Source organism: Notamacropus eugenii, chromosome 4 (assembly GCF_028372415.1).
Source record: "Notamacropus eugenii isolate mMacEug1 chromosome 4, mMacEug1.pri_v2, whole genome shotgun sequence".
NCBI classification, from domain to species: domain Eukaryota; kingdom Metazoa; phylum Chordata; class Mammalia; order Diprotodontia; family Macropodidae; genus Notamacropus; species Notamacropus eugenii.
The window spans coordinates 139633234-139657247 of NC_092875.1; the positions used below are offsets into that span (position 1 = coordinate 139633234).

Sequence of the window (24014 nt, forward strand, 5' to 3'; positions counted from 1 at the left end):
ACTTTTTACTCTTTGCTGCATGCAACCAGTCTGTTATCTTTATTACTTTCTCTAATCACATCCTTTGCTCTGGTTCTTTTCATTTCCTTATTTGTTATATGTTGTAGCCTACTTAACTTCAGCCTATTAAGTATGGAAGTTCCTTGATGACAAACTACATAACCTAATTTGAACTTAGACTGCATCAGTAGAAATCATTTATCAAAATGAGGGAAGTGATACTCTGCTCTCTGAAGTACTGTACTGAAGTATGAGCCCCACATTTTAAGAAGGGGATTAATAAGAGATGATCAATATGGTGAAAGATATTGAAACAAGGCATTATGAAACACTATCAAAGCCTGAAAAAGAGAAGAATTAATGTAGGGGAAGGAAGAAGAATTTATTATGTGTCTTCCATGTATCAGATCCTGTGCTAAGAGATTTACAAATATTATCTCATTTGATCTCATTTAAGGGTAATATGATCTCTGTATTACAACTGAAAAATTGTAATATGGAAGTGAAATCAGACTTGTTTTACTTGACCCAAGAAGGCAGAAGTAGGACTAATGCAAAGAAATTGTAGAGAAGTTTTACATCTTGATAAAGGAAAAAGACAATTTACTACATACTAGAGGCATCCAAAAGTTGAATGGCTATCTCACTTCAGGTCTTCAACTAAGGACTGGATGATCCTATGAGGATGTTGTAGACATGCTTCATATTTCAATAATGAATTGGACTAGAAGACCTCTGTGCGCCCCTTCAACTCTGAGATTCTGTAATTATTCCTGTCTACTATTTGGTAAGTACACTGTAGTTTGTGTCTCAGTTCTTATGTAATTATTGAAAGCTTTTACAAGGTGTTCCAAAAGTCTTGGTGAAGTTTTAAGCTATTAAAGTTTAAAATTGCACTAAGATTTTTGGAATACCCTTTGTATTCTCATTCTTTGATATGAATTTTTTACTTAATCTTGTAATAATCCAAATAATCCAAACAATATGGATATCAAGCATATATTTATTATTTTAAAAGTTTATTGTTGGGCTTATTAGTGTTAATGGTAAGGATTATATTTTGTTTTTATAAAATAAACAAATTTTAAAAGCTGGAATATATAATATAAAACCATTACTTTAAACAGTATCAGAATAGGGAAACGGTAGTTGGAACAAAGTAGGAAATGCTGATGTTATAGCTGTTTTATGTTTTATGCTTTCTCTACCTCCACAGGGCCTGAACTTCCAAAGGGATATTGAAGAAGTCAAACATCATTTTTGTATAAATAATAAGTTAAATGAATAGGGAAATTAGGTAAACTTTTTAAGAATAAAATGGCCCAAAGTGTCAAAATACATGAAAACCATGTAATCTTTAGATATTTTGACACTTGGTAATCAGTATATGTAGGAATTGAGATAAAATATAGTTTCTATCCTGGTTATGTTATAGATATAATATATGAGCCACTCATGATATGTACTTCATTTCAACCTGATTCCACTTTATTTTTATGATCTTACATCTAAATCTCATTCACCCTCCTCAGTTTCCCCATCTGTAAAGTGAAAGAGTTGGGTTAGATATTCTCTAAGTCCCCTTCTACTTTTAAATCATATCCTTAAACAGGTGTACAAGCAGGTGAAGTTTATCCTCAGTGTCCTCTCACTTCACTTTTCTCTGCCCATTTACTGCCTTCTGTCAAATGTCTCTTCCCCAAATACTGAGTGTCCTTTCTTTCTGCTGTACTTTATCTAAAATACTTGCAAAGTACTTGCAACATTATCCTTCTCTTCCTAATTATTAACATTTTTATTACCTTGGACAGTCAATAAGAAAAAAATCTGATAAAATAACTCACACTAAATTGACAACATAATGAATCACCCCTCCTGAGATTATTTACATTTTCAAAGAAGATGCTTGGAGAAGTCAATTCTTTAGCTCAGAGGAATGTCTCTTTAATGGTGGAATAACAGATAGCATACAGAATGGGAGAAATATTCTTTAGAAGGGAAGCTTCTTGGGGTCCTTAAAATTATGTCAGCTAAATACCAACTTCCTTTCCTACCCATGAGATTCATTCTGCCTAGACATATCAGTGTTTTTGAAATCAAATGTTGGGGAGAATATCTCCAGTACTGATATATTATATGAAAAATTATAATATATACATACAGGTGAACCACTACACAAAACAGTGCCAGCTGATGGCAGCAGTTAAAAATTTTGTGATCCATACCTCATTATTTTTCACTAGATTATTAAGGTGCCTTTCTAACATGATTTTTGCCTCTTGAAAGTCACATAGAAAAACTTTTTGTTTGCTAAATATTCAGTCTACATAGTCTACTAAATATGTTAATAAGAGCTAGAGTAAAACTGGGAGATAATTTTGGGAGGGGGAGAAATATCATTCTAAGAATAGAAGTTGAGTGATAGAGTTGCTGCTTGTCACTTTTAACCTGCCCTAAATGACCCCAGAGTGACATTTCCTGGAAATTAGGAGACAAATCATAGTAGATACCAAAGATGTCCAATCAGATTTAGATGAGCAAGGAAAGTCATATGTGTATCACCCACGTTTGCCATAAGCATGGCTCATGCACAATTGACTATAGCTCTTCAATAAGGAGTAAATAGTTTTGGAATTTGCTGAGTAAGATTCCACATAAATTGTTATAATAATTTTTTTTAATGTTTGGCTCCCCCAATGGATGCCCATTTTCAGACTGCTTCCAATCTGATCCAAAGCAGTTAAGCTGGAATAGGACTGACCTCTGGGATAGAATGGTTCAAATGAATATTTGATGATCTACCATATTAATTTATAATGATTCCATGACTTTTTAGAACAAGAATTTGAAAGTTTCACATCCATGTCCAAATCACAGATTTTTTGCAGGTTTTAATATTATAATACAAAATAATCTATTTAACAAAAGGAAACTTTCACAACTGATCCTTGAATTGTTACTTTAAGGAAGTTTGATTATCTTTAATGTCCTTTCTTGTTCTAAATCCTATGATACTATGATTATTTTGAAGGTAAATGATGATTTTTAAATCTTTTTAATCTTACACAGATAAGTGACTTGAACATTTAAAAAATCTGTTGTCTTTTTCTCTGCATTATAATTACCAAGTAGTTCACTAGCATGTAGCTTCTTACATATCTTAGGTTTTCAGCATGCTCTTCATTGTAATATTTCACTGATTTCATCTGTAATATAAAAATAATACTGTTTCAAATGTGATTTAACACCTGTGGGAATTTTAGTCTATAGCAAGTTCATAGTTATGCTGGCAACATAGTTGTAGTTTATTATGAAGTATTACTATGATAATGATCAATAAAAATGTACAGTTAGAAACCCTCATACTTGTTTTCTGTATATAGGAGGTTCTTACAGATTTCAGTTCTTACTCAATTTTTATTGATAGTTCATTTAATTAGAATTAAAGATTCTCTTAAAACTAAAATCTTGTGAATTCAAAATATAAATCCTGGAGAAAAAGGATTTTAATTATTTGTTATTTTTATAATATATAATTTTTACCACAGTGAGTAATAGTAAATCACTTAGGTGACCACAGAGTAGCAATTACTTAGCTTCAAGGCTGGAAACAATTAATCACGAGCATTTAGATAACAGGATCTTTTATAGTTACCAGTACATCTTTAGAAAGAACAAAAATGTAAGCCCCTTCAACAATAAAGTAATGGACAAAATGAGTAGTGGAGGAAATAAGAATGCAACCCATTTTGGCCATAGTTCAGAATACTGGTCAGCAAGTTGGGAATGTGGTGTTAAGATCATATTAGGCAGCTAGATGTTTCACTTGATAGAGTGTTAGATTTGGAATAAGGAAAACTTGAATTCATATATGACCTCAGAAACTTACTAACTGTGTGACACTGGGCAAGTTACTTAACCTCTACCTGAATCAAAATTATCTGTGAAATAGAAATAATAAAAGCACTTATCTTTCAGGGTCATCATGAGGATAAAACTGGATAATATTTGTAAAGTGTTTTGGAAACCTTAAAGCATGATATCAAATGCTAAGATATTATTAGCTATCATTATAAAGTGTGCATGCAACATAAAAGATTCTATCTAAGATGGTAACAGTATGTCAGTATTAGACATGTTTCAGCACTTCAAAAGATATATGTGCCTTCATCAGTGGGGCTAGTTGCTATACTGATACAATTGCAATCCCTCCTCACCCTTATGCCCTTCTGGAAACAAACAAACAAACAAAATTAACTTTTCAAAAATGAATCACCCTCAAAATCTCCTGATTTTTGTGTTTGTCCTTCATTCTCGAAGAGGACCATGACATCAAGATGATGACATGACTTGCAGTTGACTTTGATTTGAGTGAGTGAGAGTTGTGTAAGGTCACCAGTCTCACTTTCTTCTCCTGAGCCTTCTGGATACAATGGCCTGATATTCATCAGGATGGCTGGAGATGGCCCAGGATGCAATGTGAGACCCTAGCCCTTTCAGGCTAACGTCTTATAGCATTCTCACTTTGAGTGAGATATACCCATTCAATGAATAGGTTTCTTTAAGTAGTTGCTCAAGGGATGGCCCCTTTAATAAAAAAAAAAAATGAAACTGGGAGAAGAAGACCCTCAGGGTTCCTGAGTAAAAGAGAAATAATGACTATTACAAGTTACAGGTTTCATGATCTCATAGGTGGGGGTGATTCTTTACAGATGATCTAGTCCAACCCACCACTCCATTTTAGATCCACAGAGAGTAAGTGATTTGCCCAAGGACACACAGTGGGGAACAGACTGGCACAACCTGAACTAGGACTCCTTGCCTTAAGCCAGTATTCTTTCAGTTGTTATCTCACATTATGTTCCCTCTCAAGGAAGTTAGACACTATCTTTTACGCTTCTCCAGTGGTCTTCTGCAGTCCTTAAAGCAATGCTGAGCTCATACTCTCAGGATATGTAATTTTTGTCACTGTGTGCAAGATCACCCTGCACCAATGTATAACTTGATACCTCTATATATTTTGCAGATACAGGCAAAAGATAATTGAAAGTGATTTGTCAGTAAGTAGCGGATAAGATACTCCTCTGATCCAGGCTAAACCAATTCACTTTGTATTTAATCAGTGCATACTATGGGATAATAGAATATCAGAAAGACCTTGGTTCAAATTCCACCCCTGACACTTACTGCTCTATGGCCCTGGAGAAGTTACTTAACCACCACATGCCTCAAGCAATACTTTAGGATTTACCTCCGGATTTTTATATGTTTGCCAAAAGAAGAATTATTTTCCTATGAACGCTGGAAAACTTGAAATCATCCTTGACTTGTTCTCTTCTTCTGTCCTGCTAAGTTCTGCCCAATATATGAAAGTTGCTGTCATAGGCTTGTTACTAGCTTCCTTGTCTTTGGTCTTTTCCTAGTCTGCTAATTATGCATACTGCTAACAGATTAAACTTCATTAATCTTTACTTTCCTTTTGTCTATCCCCAACTCTCATCATCCTGAAAAACTCCAATGACTCCCTGATATCCAAAGGTTCAAGTCCAAAATCCTTAGCCTGCTATTCAAGGACTTTCAGAGTCTTACCTCAAAGTACCTTTCTAACTTTAATTCCTATTACTCCCTGAATAAAATGACTTCTATTTACTGTACTATTGATATAGTTTTGGGTTGCTAGGAACCCCAAAATGCAAGGGTATAGGGTGGGTTTGCCATGAAAGAATTCAACCACTCAAGCCTTCTTTCAGTCAGAGTTATGAAGTTTTATTATACACTGATTGGGCAGGCAAGATTTCTAGTAAATCTTCCAATTTGATAAGGATGGGACTGATACTTTTATACAGAAAAAGACTGTGGGAAGATCTGAATGGGACTAGAGTGGCAAGTAGCCTGGGGTGAGCCAGGTGCAAACTATGAAAGGAGTTAAGTGGTGGGGCCAGAAGGAAAGGACAGTTAAAATGATTATACTGAGATGGGTCAAGATGCCTCAGGGGAATGACAGGGACTGAGTTTTGGGTCTGGGTTGCTGAGATGTGTGAGAAAGTACAAGGACTTTTTTTTTAGGGGTCTCATTGCCCTATCAGCCAAGTCACTATGAACATGTATAGGTCATACTCATTTCTATACCTTTCTCCATGTTGTATTCTATACCTGAAATGCCATTTCCTCTACTAGGTCTTCACTGAATATTCCACTTCACAATAATGACATACTATGCTGAACTCCACGGTATATAACATGATATTATCACCGTTTTCAATTATTTAAAATTTCACAGTACACCTTGTCTTCCCAATGAAACTGTTATAATTCTTCAAAAGTAGGAAACATATTTTCTTCTTCTCTGTACCTGACCAGCCCTTCCCTTTCTCCCCTCCCCTGCCCCAAACCTCATTTATAGGGTTTAGCATGGTCCTGGTCATAGACAAATAGTAAATAATGAGTGTTTCTTGTTATTCAGTTTTTTAAAAAGAATCTTTAAATTCTATTATGTGTGAAATAATTTGTAAGAGAAGAAAAAACACCTTACCTACAGTTTCCTTCAGAATCAAAACAGCAGTCATAAATATTTCCAAGAGAAGTCTTCCCCCTAATAAACAACCAACTACAATAGTGACTTTCTGAGCAGCTGAGCCCATATTTAATGACTTGCTGTCACTGCTGCTGGAGCTGGACTGTACTGGCAAGCTGAAAGACCTTGATTCCACCCGGACATCATTCAATACAAACTCAATCTTATAATTTTTTCCTGTAAGACAAAATCATGACCAGGTTTTTCTGTAAAACAAAATTATAATTCTCCCTCTTCCCCTCATACAACTCTTAGTAATTTCCATTGACTAAGAATATATTTTGGTGTATAAAAGGGTTCTTAGAACTGTCATCTTATTAATGGCTATGAAAGAATCCTTCCAAATTCTTATTAATACATATATTCCACCACTCTTCAATTGTAAGGAGATATAAGTTTTTTTTTTCTCCATAGAATTCATACCTCTTATTCTTCTCCCACTACTATCTTTTGGTCAAAAGTAACTAAATCTAAGCTATGAAAGATTGATAAACTTCACTGTGGGAAGTAAGAAAGTTCCGTTTTTCATACTTTTCATAGGTGATAAGGATTGTGACCTAGCATGGATGGGTTAGAGGTCAGAAACTAACGCACAGGTCCAAGGAGCTATGTGAGGAAGGACCTATCAGAGAGGAGAACATGGAGTCACAGGGCCAGGGGACAGTATCTCAGGAGATCCAAAGTTCAGAAAATAGTATAAAAAGCCCCATCTTTCTGAATGTGTTGTAGTCTTCCTGTAACATTACTGGGGAGGCTACCCGACCATTCAGGGGGAATAGACATAAAGATTAATAAAAGCTTTCCTGATTTCACAACAGGTATTGTTCTTTATTTAAGGTGAGCATGTTTCTCACTGTTGGGGGCTTGTTAGATAAGCTCACATCTAACAATTCTTGGGGGCTCATCCGGGATCTTTAGCATCAGAAAGATTGGAAAGGAATCTTGCTTGTGGGGGATGGGGGCATGCCCATTGATGTTTTCAGTGGCCCAAACACCCACAGGCACATTTCCCCTCTTCTGACTGCTCACTTCTCTGGGACTGTTTGGAATTGTTGTGAACTCAGGAACACAGGTAAAACAATGGACTGAATGGCCAGGAGGCAGTGTAAGTCAGGGGCCTGAGCAAGAGCAGGAAAATTGGTGGCTAAATACTACTTTGTCTGTCTCAAGGCCTTAGGCATGACCATTCTTTCAGGGACCTTTGGAGCATAAGTTCTAAGATGGGAAGTGAGTGCTCTTAAGATAATGGTACCTAGGAGGGGATAAGTAATCCTCTGGGTATCCCTTCCAAAGCTCATTTGAAGGAATGCTGGCTATATTCCTTCCCCTGTCTTCTCTGGAGAGAGAGCAGAGAGAAAGGAGGGGAGGGAGAATCTAGATTCTGGAAAGGATCCTTTTGAAATTGGCTTGGAATCAGTCAGAGTAAACTGACATGAATAGTTGAATTTTAATCTGATTCAAAAAGTTTTTTTAATCAGGGAAGGTCTTTCTGCCCCAGATAAGGGAGTGGCAGACCATTCCCTACATCTCCTAAAGGAGGATCTCTTTTGTAATAGAAATTAGCATAGTAAAAGACAGGCAGTCTGGAGTGAAAAGTTGAGTTTTGATTTAATGAGATCTCAGAATTAAAATCTGTACTTTATGTTTAAATAGGTAAACATGTCAGACACCAGACAATGTGTTTAAGATTGCAAATTCACTTTAGAATTTCAGTGACTTCTTTTAGAAGCATTAATTCTGTCCATGTGCTCAGATCTCCTGGACAAGGGGGAGGTTACCTCCTCCCAGTCTGAGTTAATTGGGAAAGCTCCTGGTCTGGTGGACCTTGGAGGGGGGAGGGGAGCTGGAAGATAGCATTTCAGCTCTTTAAGAAAGTAGAGTAAAATGAGATTATGAGAAATTATAAAGTTTTCTTTAAAGTAGCAAGAGTATTTGAAAAAAAGGAGGGCTAAAATGTTTATCATTAGTGCTTATAAATCCAGGTTTTATATGATTTCAAGTTAAAATCTGTCCTGAAGGAATACAAAGCAACCTCTGAGAATGCTCTTCCTATCAGGATTAAGCAGAAAAGATATTGTTATTTGTCATTTATGATTGTAAAGTGATTGACATAAGGATGGGTATATGTTAGATGCAACATTACACAATTTTTAAATTTGGAGTTTGCTATGTATAGATTGGGGTTTTAAAAAGGATGTGACAGAAATTTGATAATTTGAAACTTATATTTGGTTATAAATAAGCAGTGAAAATGTTGATGTTTGCTATATAATGGTAGAGTTAACTTTTTGCTTTGTCTAAGCTAGAATGAGAATCCAGTGCAGACAGTTATGGTTAAGATGGGGAGGAACTGAATAATCTGAGTAATGGGACTGAGAGATTTGGAAAGATGAATAAAGATTTTGATTGAAAATATGAAAGTCAGATAAGAAGGTTTTTGAATAGTTCTGAATGAGTTAGTTTCAGATGGTTTCAGTAAGTAGTGAGGATGGGAGGGAGTATTTTAAGAAGACAGAAAAATCATGTAACTTGATTTGATAATAGCTCAATCAAATCTGAGATGACTCTATCTGAAAGGATATCAGGTAAACAGAGTGTGCCCACTTAGTGGTAAAGAGATGAATTACTCTGTAAGGTGATGTGGAAATGCAGTCAGCTGAATGAGTAATGGCTGATTTTAAGTTTTAAGTAAACTTCTGTTTAAATTTTTAGACAATCCATCTAAATGTTGTCCTATTAAGAACTGCATTGTTAAATTAATGATGAATTGGTTTAAAAAGCTGTTATGAATTCTGTATAAGAGTTTCTGTGTTGTAGAATTCCTATTGAGAAATGAGAATCTTGAAAAAAATACATATATATTTTTATATATGGTTGTGATTTTCAAGCCTGTTCCATCTGAGGATGTATAAAGTATGTTAAAAAGTTTATTTTGGGAGGAGACAAGATGGCGGAGTAGGAAGATACACAGATGCTTAGCTCCTGCCCCACAGCCCATAAAATCCCTGTAAAGAAGAACTCAACAAATTCTAGAGTAGCAGAAGCCACAGAACAAGAGTGGAGGAGATTTCTGTTCCAGAGAGACCTGAAAAACTGACAGGAAAGGTCTGTTGCACACCCGGATGCAGAGTGGAGCCCAGCCCTGCCTTGGTCACTTGGCACCAAGAGGAGAAGATCCAAGCAGGCTTCAGGGAGAGAATCTCCAGCTGCAGTGCAGGTCCCTCAACCCACAGGCACCAAAGGTCAATGAGAGGGTCTTTTTGGCTGGATGAGAGGGGAGCGGGGTGTCCCCAAGACTCAGGCCACCTCGGGAGGCAGCAGCGGAAGCAGCAGCGGACAAGGGCTCCCAAAGCAGGCAGGAGCTGGAATCCATTATTAAAGGTCTCCTTGTAAACCCCCTGGGGGAACTAAGCCCCGTGTGTGGTGGCCCTGCCCCCACCTGAGTAGCTGATCTTAATCTCACACTGAATAGCAGCCCCACCCCCGCTGAAAGCCCTGGAGCAGCATTTGAATCAGCCCCTAAGTGCTGGCTTGGCAGAACTGGAGGCGAGGTGGTAGTGGAGAGAAAACTCAGAAGTCAAGTAACTGGCTGAGAAAATGCCCAGAAAAGGGGAAAAAAAATAAGACCATAGAAGGTTACTTTCTTGGGGAACAGGTGTCTCCCCCCCATCTTTCCAGATGAGGAAGAACAAGGCATACTCTCAGATGAAGTCAAGGGCCCTACCTCCAAAGGGGACTTAAACTTGCCTCAAGCAATAGAAGACCTTAAAAAACAAGTTAGCAGCTTACTAAAGGAAAACCAAAACAATACTGAGGAAAATAATAGCTTTAAAAAGAGGTTAACTCAATTGGAAAAAGAGCAAAAAATAGCAAAAAGCTAAAGAGGAAAAGGGGGTTTTAAAAAGCAGAATTAGCCAAATGGAGAAGGTTCAAAAGCTCACTGAACAAAATAATTCTTTAAAAGAAAGAATTGAGTCCAGGGAAATGAATGACTATGATATAAACCAAGAAGTTAGTAAACAAAACCAAAAATTTGAAAAAATAGAAGATAAGGTGAAACAACTCATTGGAAAAACAACTGACCTGGAAAATAGATCCAGGAGAAATAATTTAAAAATTACTGGACTACCTGAAAGCCATGATCAAAAAAAGAGCCTAGACATTCTCTTCCATGAAATTATCAAGGAAAACTGCCCTGATGTTATAGAATCAGAGGGCAAAATGGATATTGAAAGAATTCATCAGTCACCTCCTGAAAGAAACCTGAACAAAGAAACTCCTAGGAATATTGTGGCCAAATTTCAGAGTTCCCAGATCAAGGAGAAAATACTGCAAGCAGCTAGAAAGAGACAATTTAAGTACTGTGGAAATACAATCAGGATAACACAGGATCTGGCAGCTTCAACATTAAGCAATCAAAGGCTTGGAGTGGGATATTTCAGAAGTTAAAGGAACTGGAATTGAAACCAAGAATCACCTACCCAGCAAATCTGAATATAATACTTCAAGGGAAAAAATGGTCATTCAGTGATATAGAGGACTTTCAAGATTTCATGTTGAAGAAAAGACCAGATCTGTATTTAAAAATTTGACTTTCCAAGACAAGAATTAAGAGAAGCATGAAAAGGTAAACAGAAAAGAAAAATCATAAAAGACTCTCTAAAGCTGAACTGTTTACATTACTACATGGAAAGAAAACATTTTTAACTCATGAATCTTTTCTCAGTATCTAGGTAGTAGGAGAGATTGTACATACACACACGCATACACATATATAGATAGAGAGTACAGGGTGTGCTATATCAAAAGAGATGATATCCATACACACACACACACACACACACACACACACACACTAAAATAAAATAAAAATTAAGGGTTAAAGGAAGAAAATTCCGGGAAGAGAAAGGGAGTAATGGAATGGGGCAGGCCATAATTCATAAAAGAGATAGAAAAAATTTTATTCAGTGGAGGAGATAAGGGAGAAGGGGTTGCGGGGGGAAATGAAGCTACTCTCCCCATGTGTGGCTGAAGGAGGGAATAACATGCTCACTAAATTTGGTATGAAAATTTATATTCAACACAGGAAAGTAGGAGAGCAGGCAACAAGTGGAGGGAGGGGAATGTTAGAAGGGAGGGCAAATGGGAGAAGGGAGTCACTAGAAATAAACACTTTTGAGAAGGGACAAGGTCAATTGTAGGGGGGAAAAGAGGGGGGATAGGGTAGGTGATCAGTGGGCAATAAAATTAGTATTATACAACATGATTATTATGGAAGTCTTTTGGAAAACAACACATATTTAGTCTGTATTGAATTGCTTCCCTTTTCAGTGGGGCTGAGGAGGGGGGGGAGGGAGAGAAGTTGGAATTCAAAGCACTAGAAACGAATGTCGAGAATTTTTATTGCATACAATTGGGAAATAAGAACTACAGGGATAGGGGTATGGAAATTCATCTTGTCCTGCAAGAAAAGAGAGAAGATGGGGATAGGAGAGGGATGGGCTGTCTTGGAGGGGAGGGTACATTGAGGGAAGGAGTAATCAGAATGCAAGGTTTTAGGAAGTGGAGGGAGGGGAGTGATGGGGAGAAAAATTGGACATGTTACAAAGTGAGGTAAAAGCAATTAGTGTTAAAACAATAGGCTGAATTAATTACTGAGAATAAATCAATGACATCTTTAGTTTGGAGAAAAGAATTTCAGTCTAAATTTCCAAGAGGAAGGTAACCTCAGGTAAAATTTGGCATTGATGGAAAAGTCAAGGTTTTAATGGTAAATTAGATTTTATGATTGCCATTTAATCAGGAACTAGAACATGTATAGAAAGATGTGTAAGCCAGGTAAGACTTGCCTCAAAAGATGTTCCTTAGCCAAAATGAAACTATAATCATATTTGAAACCTGGTTATTGGAACTTGCCATTTTTAGATGCTATGGGACTATTAAGTGACTATTCTTCTGAGTCTAACTCCAGGTATGGGAAGCAAGAAAGGCAGTCTGAGCCTCCAAGTAAGCTGATGAGATGCTGGTATGAATTGCATAGGTGATCTTCAGGGAAGGGTGGGAGAACAGCTGTTCAGCGTGGGTTGAGGTAGGATTCTCCTGACTCAATTTCCCCACTGACACCTGGCAGAATTTAAGCCTGACTGAATGCAAGTGGATAGTCTAATCCTGCCTGGGGTTGACATGAAGTTGGAGAGATATTGTATCCTTGCCAATGTCCTTACTATTGGTGGCAATTTCCTACAGTCAAAAGGTTTGTAAGCTTAATACCAGATCTATTCAATTATAGATTATGGGTAGGGGAACATCTGAGGTTGTCTAAAATTAAGCTATAAGGCTTAGGACTTTAGACCAACAACATTAAGTTAAGGTCCTTTAATTCTTAGTAATACTGTGGAGATAAGTAGGTTAAGAGCTTGTGAAGTTAGCAATATAAATATTATCTGTGTCTGAGTTGGTTAATGTTTAAAAAAACAATTCTTTTGTGGTCCATATTGTAAATGCTTTAAAAAGATGTATCACCTAACCAGAAGTTTGAATTGCTTTATCTGTTACAAACTGTGTTAAAAAAAAGTTTATTTTTGCTGTTAAGAAGGAAGTTTTAACTAAAATTGTTTTTGCTATGAATCAAACATTTACAAAAGTATGTTTGTAAAAGGAAACTTATAGACAAATGCAAAAAGGCCCTGGTTTTAGATCTTGTAATTTTTGCCAGTTGGGTTCATGAGGGCTTTGTGATAAACTGTAAACTATTCTTAAAAGAGGAAGATATTTGTTGTATGAAGAAATGTTTTGTAAAATCTTTTGTATGGTTTTTGAAAGACCTACCTACCAAATTTATATTTATAAGCTAATTTATTATAATAATTTTAGGTTTTATGGAGGTTGAAAGGCAACAGACAAGATAAAGGAGATCAGGAATTTTATGGCTCCAGGAAGCTCTGTGATAGTTTTAAGACAAAAAGCCTCCTGCTCCTATCCCCCTTTCCTTTTGAAGTCCAGTCGTTACAGAAGGACTTCTTAAGATCTAATCTAACCTGGAGATGCTCAGAGAAGAGATGTTAACTTTTTCTATTGTCAAAGGAGAAGAGTGGCATCAGCCCGACCCAAGGGCCCCTAAGACTTGAAGAATCTAAAATGATTACCCAAGTGGTGTGGCCCCTCACTTTGTTAAAGTTGTAATCTCTTATGTAAAGTGTAAACTGTTTGTATATGGAGTTTCTAAACAAGGAATTTGTGTTGGTGATAAATAATCTCTAGTGACTGGTTTTTAGGACAAATTTAAGATTTAAGTCCTGGGAAAACTTTTGATTAGTGAAACCTCCCATTTAATGTATAAGCTGCTAGGACTGTACTCAGTAAGGAATATGACTGTTACAGGGAGACGTTTGCCTCAGGGGACAATTGTGTCCTCAGCCTGGGATGGGATCCTTCTGGCTCAGTTTTCCCATTGTGTTCCTCTGAAAAGGGATGTTTTCTCCCTTGACTATTTCTTAGTCTCATTATAAGGTGGAGATGATATTTAATTAGGTCCTTGCTTTTCATCTTCATGGCATGTTTCTATAATCAAAGCAGATAGTTTAAGATGTAAGCATAATACATGTAGTGGAAACTTCCTGTTTTCTATTAATTGGGTAAATGGGTACTCTGGTATGGTCATGTGAAAGATAAAATCCCTGAAATAGAACATTCTTTCTGAATTTTATGGGAATAATTAGATAAAGGGAAGGAAACCAAAGTATAAATGTGATGTTGTATCATTGTTCCATAGAACAAGACTGAAATTTAAAGTTGGCCATAGTTGTATGGAATTACAGAGTCCTGTTCAAATGAATTCAACCCAAACTTTCTTTCAGCTAAAGAAGGTCAAAGTTTGTTATCTTATCTACAGAGCAACTGAGGAAGGAGTCCAGGAATGGCCCCCAGCAGTCTTGGGGTTCCAGGAATGATCTTGATGGGAGTGGCCAGAAACCTGGAGATTTGGATTGGTAGGTCATAGTGATAGGGAAAAGCTTGTGGGCCTCAGGAGAACCAGTTCACATGGGGAAAGCCAAGGAGTTTTCAAGGTGAAATTTTCCAGGACCCTTTTAGACAAATGGGACTAAAACTCTTTGGGGGTAATGAACAAATGCCCCAACTTGGAATAAGTTCTTTACATGTTACAAAGACCAATTGGGTGAATACAATTGACTGAATTAATTACTGAGACTAAATTAAACACATCTTTAGTTTGAGAAAAAGAATTTCAGTCTAAGTTTCTTAGAGGGAGGTAACCTCTGGCAATATTTGGCATTGATGGAAAAGTTAAATGTTTCTCTTTTGATTTGAATTCATTTCATGAACAAAAGCTGAAGTTAGTGTTTGAACTTATCATACATGGAACTCATTCTTTTAGGCTGAGTATGGTAAGAAAGGGACAGAGTAGTTTGGGAAACAGATATAAATCTATTAGAGAAATAATTTATGATGATTGTTAATCAGGAACTGGAACATGTACAGAAAAGCATGTAAGTTACTTAAGACTTGCTTCAAAAGATGTTCCTTAGCCAATGTGAAGTTATAGCCATATCTGAGACTGATTATTAGAGCTTGCTATTTTAAGATTTTATGGGACTAGTAACTGATTGTTCTCCTGAGTCTAACTCCAGGTGTGGATAGCAAGAGAGATGGTCTGAGTCACTGATCCATGACACAGTAAGCCTGTGAGATGCTGGTATGAATTGCAAAAAGGTGATCTCATGGGAAGGTTCGGAGAGTGGCTGTTCAACCTGGGCTGAGGTAGGATTCTCCTGACTCAATTTCCCTACCAACACCTGGCAGACTTTAAACCTGGCTGAATGCCAGTTGACAATCTACTCCTGCCTGGAATTGATATGAATTTAGGGAGATACTGTTTCCCTGAAATGTCCCTACTCTTAATGGCAATTTCTATAATCAAAAGTTTTGTAAGCTTAATATCAGATCTACTAAATAATAGATTGTTGGTAGGGGAACATCTGAGGTTAAGTCTAAAATTAAGCTAGGCTTGGGATTTCAGACTTAATTAACAACAATAAGTTAGGGTCCTTTAATTCTTAGTAATAGTGTGGAGACAATCAGGTCAAGGACTTGTGAGATTAGCATACATAGTTATTATTTTGGCTCGGTTGGTTAACATTAAAAGAAGAATGGTTTGTGGTCCATACTGTAAATGCTTTAAAAGAAGCATCACATGACCAGAATTTGGAATTGTTTTATGATGTGATATGTACTGTGTTAAAAATGATTATTTATTGCATTTATTTAAGTCCTGGAGCCTCTTACCTTAGTGAAATCTCATCCTCCTGATGGGGGAAATGAATAGTGAATTAATGTAAAATGTAAAAACTGGGTTCTAATGTGAATTTCTTAAACATGACAATTGGCCAAAGTTCCAATTTTGATTTTTTAAAAATGATAAGAGTATAAAGCTTAGGAATAGTAATCTAAAATTGTATCAGGATCAGTTTTGTAGGATAGTGGACATCTGGATTTCTACAAGAAGATAAAGGGGAAGATGCTGAGATACTGTGCTGAGGATAGCTCGAACGAGCATCCAGACCAGAAAACTGCATCAGATGATGCTCCTCCCCCGACTGCTGTATGAGATGGAACCTCTGATCTACCTTTGTATTTTGAATCTTTGTATTTGTACTTGTAATTTGTCAATGCATTGGTCAACTTTGCTCCCTACCCATATTAATATAATGGGGAGATACATGAAGGGAAGAATTCATAGAGGAAAGAATGTGAGGAGTTATTTATTGGATTTAGGTTGGAAACAGAAATTTTAATAAAGAAAAAAGTGGGGGATTTTGTGGGAAGCAAGAAAGTTCTGTTTTTCACTGTCCTAGGTGATAAGGGTTGTGGCCTAGCATGGACAGGTTAGAAGTCAGAAACTAGGAGCTATGTGAGGAAGGGCCTATCAGAGAGGAGAACATGGAGTCACATTGCCAGGGGACAGTATCTCAGGAGATCCAAAGTTCAGAAAACAGTATAATAAGTCCCATCTTTCTGAAAGTGTTGTAGTCTTCCCTTCAGGAAGGCTACCCGGCCATTCAGGGGGAATGGACATAAAGATTAATAAAAGCTTTTCTGATTTCACAACAGATATTGTCCTTTATTTAAGATGAGCATGTTTTTCACTGTTGGGGAGCTTGTTAGATGGGCTCACTTCTAACATTCACTATTATCAATCAATCAACATTTATTAAGGGCTTACTATGTGACAGGCAATGTGCTAAGCACTAGGATTACAAAACAGGCCATCATCCTCAAGGAGTTTACAATCTACAAGATGTAAACAAATATATCAAACAAGCTGTATACAGGAATAAAAGGAAATAACAGAGGGAAGACATTGGAATTAAGAGGGGAGGGAGAAGTATTCCAGTAAATGGTATCTCAAGGTTGGATTTTTGTTTTTGCATAATCTGTCAATGAATCAATATTTATTCAGCACCTACTATTTCCCAGGTACTGCATAACAAACAGAGCTAGTGTTTAACTATTTGCATTTTTTATTGAGTTCTTATTTACTGTTCTTGGTTTTTTAGGGGAAAACAAGGTTAGATCTGGACCTCATTAGGTTTTGGCAAATAATGACAAAGTATTTTCACAACAGTTATCTTGAAGACGTTCTGTTCTGATGACTTTCTAGGTACTGTTAAAATTCAAAGCAAAAATACACTTGAAGTTGTTTATGCTTTTTATGTTTGGGAAACCAAATTAAGATAAGATTCAGGTGAAATATTCCTTTATGTTTTTTTAATTGGAATTTCTTTTTTTGTAATGTACTAAAAAAAAAAAAAATCTAACTGCCAACTTTTCTCTAACATACTCAGACTAGTTTCTGATGTGGTAAAATGGCGAAATATTCACAGACATAGTATTTTTAAGTATGGTCCTAGTAAATTTAAATGCCATCACCATTTGAATTTCTAATTATCAGGGAACTACTGGTTTTAATAACCAGCACCCCTCCCCAGCCCAGGAAGTTCACAGCATCATAGAATGTCCTCCATGCCTGGAATGCTCTTCCACTTTGTCCCTGTTGATTTCCCTGATTTCTTTTAAGTTCCAACTAAAATCTTATCCTTTAGAGGAAGTTTTTCCAAATCCCTCTTAATTCTAGTGCTTTTCTCCTCTTATTTATTTCCTACTTATCCTGTATGTAACTTATTTGGGCATCTTTGTTTACTTGTTGTCTCCCCCATTAAATTGTTTATTCCTCCATGGCAGGGCCTGACTTTGACTTTTTGTATCCCCAGTGCTTAGCATAGTACCTGGTATGTAGAATTCACTTAATAAATGTTTATTGACTATTGAACTGGAAGGAATATTACTAATAATCTAGTTCACTCCTTTCACTTTAGAGAGGAGGAAGCAAATCTAGAGAAGTCACTTGCCCAAGGTCATACAACTAAGTTTGAATCCTAACACTACCACTGGACCTGCAAGTCCAGTGCTCTCTCCACTACAACACCTTAGGTTTTGAGATAGATATCCCTTTAATATTCACTGCTGTGGGATTAATAATAATTTCCTCTTCCAAGAACCCATTTTAAGAGTAGAACCTCTTGAGAAAAAAAGGGGGAAAGGAAATGGTAAAAGAGAACTGTAAATTTTTGTAAGTTGTATATATTCATATTTACACTAAATATATAAACTATATAATTTGCCTCTGTGTATTGATAACATTTAATGTCATTTTTGGACTTTTAGTAAGGCCCAAGGCCTGACCTAATCAGACTGCTTTGCTCTAAAAATGTCCTTTTCTGTATCAGCAATTTCAAGGACCTGTTTATGACAGGATGCCTGCAACCAAAATGGTAAGATTCTTCTTTATCTTGTTTCACAGACACATGTGCTACATAGAGGAAACTCAGATATCCTGGGATCATAAATTCCAACTGACACCACTTGACTAAGTGTGTTGTTTCACTGAATTTACAACTTAAAACAACTAAGAAAATTCCTTTCTCATGGTAAAGTGTATTTAAGCCTGGTCAGTCTTGTATCAGTCAGTCAGAAGTTTCCTTCTGGCTCCATGATCATGTAACTGCTAACTTTAAAGGTATAAACAATATGAATTTAGCATGTTTGCCTCTTTTAACCAAACTTTCAGGCTGACAGTAAATACATTACATTCCTCTTTTTGCCTATGCATAGTAAACATCTATGCTTTTGCATGAAAGACCCTATAGCACAATGTGAAGAATGTTGGTCTTAGAGTTAGCAAGATCTATGACTTTGATACATACCTGTAAAACTTGAGCCAATTTGTTTAATCTCACTGAATCTGTTTCCTCCTTTGTAAAATGGGCATAATTTAATATCACTCACTGTTGTGAGGATAAAATGAGAAAATGAAAGGGAAGTACTTTGTAAATTTTAAAGAACTAGAGTTGATAGCTAGACCATTCTCTTTTGATCCTGTAGATTTCACTAAAGAGGACTTATAGCATGCAAGAGTTTGATGAAATGGGTAGTTTTAGAATAGAAGATTTGGAAAATACAGTCATCATAAAAAAATTCCTTCAATTCAACTCCCTGAAGGATATCTTCAATGACAATGGCAAAGATATTAGGTGATTATATGATTATTTCCCACCTTATTTAATAGCAGTACAGAATCTAGTTATCTTCAATGTTGTATTCATCAATTTCATATAATTTTGAAGGATTTATGGGAAACATTTTGTTTGAGGAAAGCCTACATATCTTTGGGTTGTTTTTTTTTTTTTGAGTCAAATGCTTTTTTGAAAAGTATTTATGCAGTTGGTATTGCCAGATCAGATATTCTCAATACCTTTGATTGAGTTGTTTGTTTCTAATAGTATAATCTAGTAAAAAAAAAACTGACTACAAGTTCTTGCCTCTTTCCTTTTTATATTTTCATAAAGGAAATGCTTGATGCCTGATTAAACTATTCTCACAAAAATTCTATACAGAAGAGAAAGTAGGCAGGGGATTTGGTAACCACAGGTCTCTTCTTGGTTATTTTTTCCCCTAACGGCATAATCTGTGATCATTTTCATTCTATTTTTTGAAATACGTTGAAAATTGATCTATAAATTCCTCTCATTCTGTGGCCTCTGGTAAAGATTTCATCTGTATGTATCCAGTTAATTCTAAGCAGTTATTCAAATGTCACTTTCTTAAGTGCTATGGCCACTTCCTCATATAGTACATTGGAAACTGAGGTTGTAGCATTCAAATGTGGAAGTTCTGCCAACATTACTGTGGAAAATATGGCACTCATAAAAATGTTAATAGATTTGTCCATTTCTTCTCCTACTCTCAACATTCCTTTCCAAACAACTCTAAAATACCACCTCAAATCTAATTCTGGAGTAGTAGAGCCAACAAAAGGTCAGAGGGAGAGATTTTTCTAGCCTAAGACAACTTTGGAGGTCATCAGGATGAGGACCTGCCAGGAGTGCATATTGCTGCAGTACTACCAGTGAGCCTTGGAGGCAGCTTCAACAAAGGCAGCAGCAACTTCTGGAGTTCCCACCCAGAAATGGCAAGGGGGTGGGACAAGTGATCAGAAAGATATCACAGGGAGCCCTTTGCTGGCAAAGGTGCAAAACTGGGAGCTGTTTGGCAGCTCTATTGCCCACATGCAGTTCTGGGTCACAGTTTCAGGGCAGAGGAGAGTGCCTGTGTTTGGTCCTAATGGAGCAGAGACCCTGGACAATTTTTCTCGGGCTGACAGGAGCACCTAGTACTTGTGGTAACAGTGGAGCAGTGGCCCTTACTGCATAAAAACTAGAGAACAGACCAGGATAGCAAGGGGACATGACTTAGGTGAAGATCCATTAAAGGAAATACAGAAATGATCAGACAGGTAGGAGGAGAATCAGAAGTCAGCAGTGCCATATAAACTAAGAGAGGAGAATATTAAAATATCTGATCATCAGTCAGTCTTCTGTTGATGAATCTATATCTGTAAGGTTGGGCATTAGCAGATATATAGTTTATCAGAAGTCTAATAGTCAAAACCTTTCCATATTGTTAGAGCCTGAGTTCCTTTCATATTACATTGAGAATTTGGAACAGAACTTTTAAAGGAAGCAATGTAAGTTGTTCAGGAAATTTTATAGTAGAATTCATTTAATGTTCTTGATACAATGGAATCCTTGGTTCTCTGTCAAACTGTAAGAAGCATCCTTCCTTACTGTCTGTAATTTGAATATGGCAAAAAATATTGTGAGTACCATATGGCCAAAAAAAACTATGAAAAAAATCTGATGAATAACTTTTTTAATACTATTTATTTTTTCCCCAATTACATGTAAAAACAATTTTTAATATTTGGTTTTGTTTTTTAAGTTTTTAGTTCCAAATTCTATTTTTTTCCTTCCCTCCCCTCTCCCTAAGATGTTAAGGAATCTGAGATAGTTATACATGTGTAAACATGTACAACTTATTTCCATATTAGCTAAATTATGGAAGAAAACAAACTAAAATAAAAAGAGAGAAAAGAGGAAAGGGAGAAAAAAAAAAGAAAGTGAAAAGTAGCATGCTTCAGTCTGTAGATGAATAGCTTTCTTAAAAACAGGTGAAATTGCTGTAGAAAGCCTTGACCATGTAAAAAAGGAAATTACTTCATAAATGTGAAGTTTTTTGTGTTAATATTATTTTGTTAGCAAAATGAAACATTTAATCTTGTTTCGTTACTTCACATTTGTTTTGAAGGTTGTTAGCTAGAAGTATCAGCATTACTTGGAACTAGAGGAAATTTGATACCAGTTACAAGTTCAGGTTTCTAGAAGCTGTGGTTCAAACTGCTGTTGGAAGTATAATTCATCCAAACATAAGTGTAGATGTCATTTTTTAAATCTGTCTTTGTAGATCCAAAACATTACTTACCAGCTTTAATAAGAGTCAGGTCTGTGTAGTTGGCCCAACAACTGCTAAATGGAACTGATGTATTTCCACTAAGGCCACTGACTTGATTATTGCTTGCATCTTTGAGAATGGCCTTGAGGGTCAATGAAGTAATTCCAACAGATACACAGTTACCCTAAAGATGGGAAAAAAATCCATTGTCTAGGTCTTACGTATGTCTAAGTCTTACTTATGATCTATTGCTGTAACATAGCTTTGGGATACCACTTACATCAGAATCCATTGCCTTAATTGAAGGCTGCTGGGAAAATAGATGCCCTGGTAGCCCTGCTACTGGCTGAGTAATCACAGAAAGGGAAGACACGAAGGCCAGGTGATTGATTGGAAATGCAGACCTTTCCACAGGCTGTGCAGTCACCTGAAAATAGGTATGAATAACAACTGAATTTTAAGTGTATTCATAACATGTAGCAGTAAACTCATCTTACCCTAGGAGTTCTAATATTTATAGATTGTTAATAAGAATATGTACTCAATGTGGGGACATCATTTCTACCATATTTCTTATAAATATGAAAAAGTAAGAAAATAATTCATGATACCTTTGTTATTTAAAAATTTAATTTCTCATCAAAAAACATTTTTGTAAAAAGATACAATCTTTATTCAAATAACTTCCCTTGATTCTGTTAACAATGTTAGCAGTGACTTTACAAAGTAGAAGTGATAATAAAAATGACCACAAACCCATGGAAATACTAAAATCCAAAGCAATAGAAGAAGTTATTAATGACACTTAAAGCAGTGCCACTTACCTGAGTCCAACCAGAGTCACTTGGGGTGGGGAGAGGATCAGAAATAGACATCGAAGAGACATTAAATCCAAGGATGCTATTGATTTTTCCTAAGATTATGGCTTGTCCAAGAGAATTGTCAATTTCTTGGAGTACGGATAATTGCATCTGACCTATTGGAAATAATATTTTTTATAATACGATATTGCAAATTTCGGATTTAAGAGGACAGAATGATTACTATGGGCAAGTTTTTTACATTTCCTCACCAAAAGGAAGCATCAAAGTAGGACTTCAATGGAATACATGAATAATTTCAGTACAAAACTGACCATGATAAATATATGAGAGAGGTACATGGCCAAGTGTTATAAACAGGACTCCCTCCCGACCAAAATCCTCCCCACATAGAGTAAGGTTCAAATCCAGCCTGATAATAAAAGTGAAGTCCAGAGTGAAGAAGAATCTTTACAGTCTTTACAAGAAAAGGGCACATTCCCTACTATGAGAGAAGTGTTCACTTTAAACAAAGAACAATACTTGTTGTGAAATCAGAAAAGCTTTCATTAATTTTAACGTTTATTTCTGGGTAGCTCCTAGGGGAGGACTACAATTTGTTCAGACCAATGCAAGCCCCTTTATACTGTTCCAAAATTCAAATCTCCCACTTCATCATCTATTGGCTAGAAGGAGCCTCCTGAACCTCACTTCATGTTCTCTCTGATAGGCTTTCCCTCAAACAGTTCATCAAGCCTGCACATAAGGTTCTGACCTTTTACCTGACCATGCTAGGTCACAACTCTGATTAACTGCTATCACTAAAGCTGGGAGGAGTTTTAACCCTGTGAAAACAAAATTCCTTTTTTTCCCCCAAGCTAAGTAAGTCTAAGGATGGCAAAGTTATTTCCAAATGGAGGGAGCAAAGAGAAGGGATGAGATCAAAAGAGAAGTCATGAGGGTGGCATTTGAGTTGAGGGATTTGTTTAAGATTTATTTCTTAACTGTGAAATGTCTGGTAATAAGATTAAAAAACCCCACTACCTATACCATTTAAAATAACCTTGAAAGATAGCAATAAAACTTTATCTGCCCTTATTTGTAGGAAGGAAGGGAGGAAGGATGTAAAACTGAAGGAAGGAAGAAAAGAAGGAGGGAAGAAAGGAAATGAGGAAGAAAAAGAAGGAATGAAGAAATGGAAGAAAGAAAGGAAGAAAGAAGGAAAAGGGAAGGAAAGGAAAGAAGAAAGGACAAAAGGAAGGAAAAAAGGAAAGAAACAAGTATTGATTGTTTCCTATATGCCAAGCACTGTATGCTAAGTGCCACGAGTATAAATATAATTAAAAAGACAGGCAGTCTCTGCCTTCAAGGAGCTTACATTCTAAAGGGGGAAGACAACACAATAGCTAAACATTAGTAGCTTTATTAGCTCTCTGGAGGTATAAATGTATTTATCTTGACAAAATGAGCAGTCTTGTATATTTTGTTGCCTATCCTGGTCAAGTGATTAGTTAGAATTCTATTATGTTTTAAATACCTTTCTACACCATATCTCTTGAAGATCTATTTCATCTTCTCTATAGATCAAACTAGCACTTCTATATTGGTGACTCCCCAAACTATATCTCCAGTCCTGACTTTTCTTCTTAGCTATAGTAGTTTCACCTGAATGCCATGTCATTATTTTAAATGGACTAGATCTACAACCAAATTCATCCCAACCACTCCTCACTTTTCTGTTTCTGTTTAAGTCACTGAAGTCCAAATCATTGGCA

At 36.3% G+C, this 24014-nt stretch overlaps 1 protein-coding gene across 3 annotated transcripts in view; it reads right to left on the reverse strand.

The window, feature by feature from the left end:
• Positions 1-1919: 1919 nt before the first annotated feature.
• Positions 1920-24014, reverse strand: part of PKHD1L1 (PKHD1 like 1) — a 193900-nt gene continuing 171805 nt past the window's right edge. For all 3 annotated transcript variants that reach the window (XM_072603266.1, XM_072603267.1, XM_072603265.1), the window contains 5 exons: positions 22264-22415; positions 21720-21866; positions 21470-21623; positions 6533-6751; positions 1920-3206 (listed from right to left, as the gene is read on the reverse strand). In XM_072603266.1, the coding sequence (XP_072459367.1) occupies positions 3181-3206; positions 6533-6751; positions 21470-21623; positions 21720-21866; positions 22264-22415 (698 nt within the window). In that variant the 3' untranslated portion in view covers positions 1920-3180. The remainder of the gene's footprint in view (positions 3207-6532; positions 6752-21469; positions 21624-21719; positions 21867-22263; positions 22416-24014) is intronic.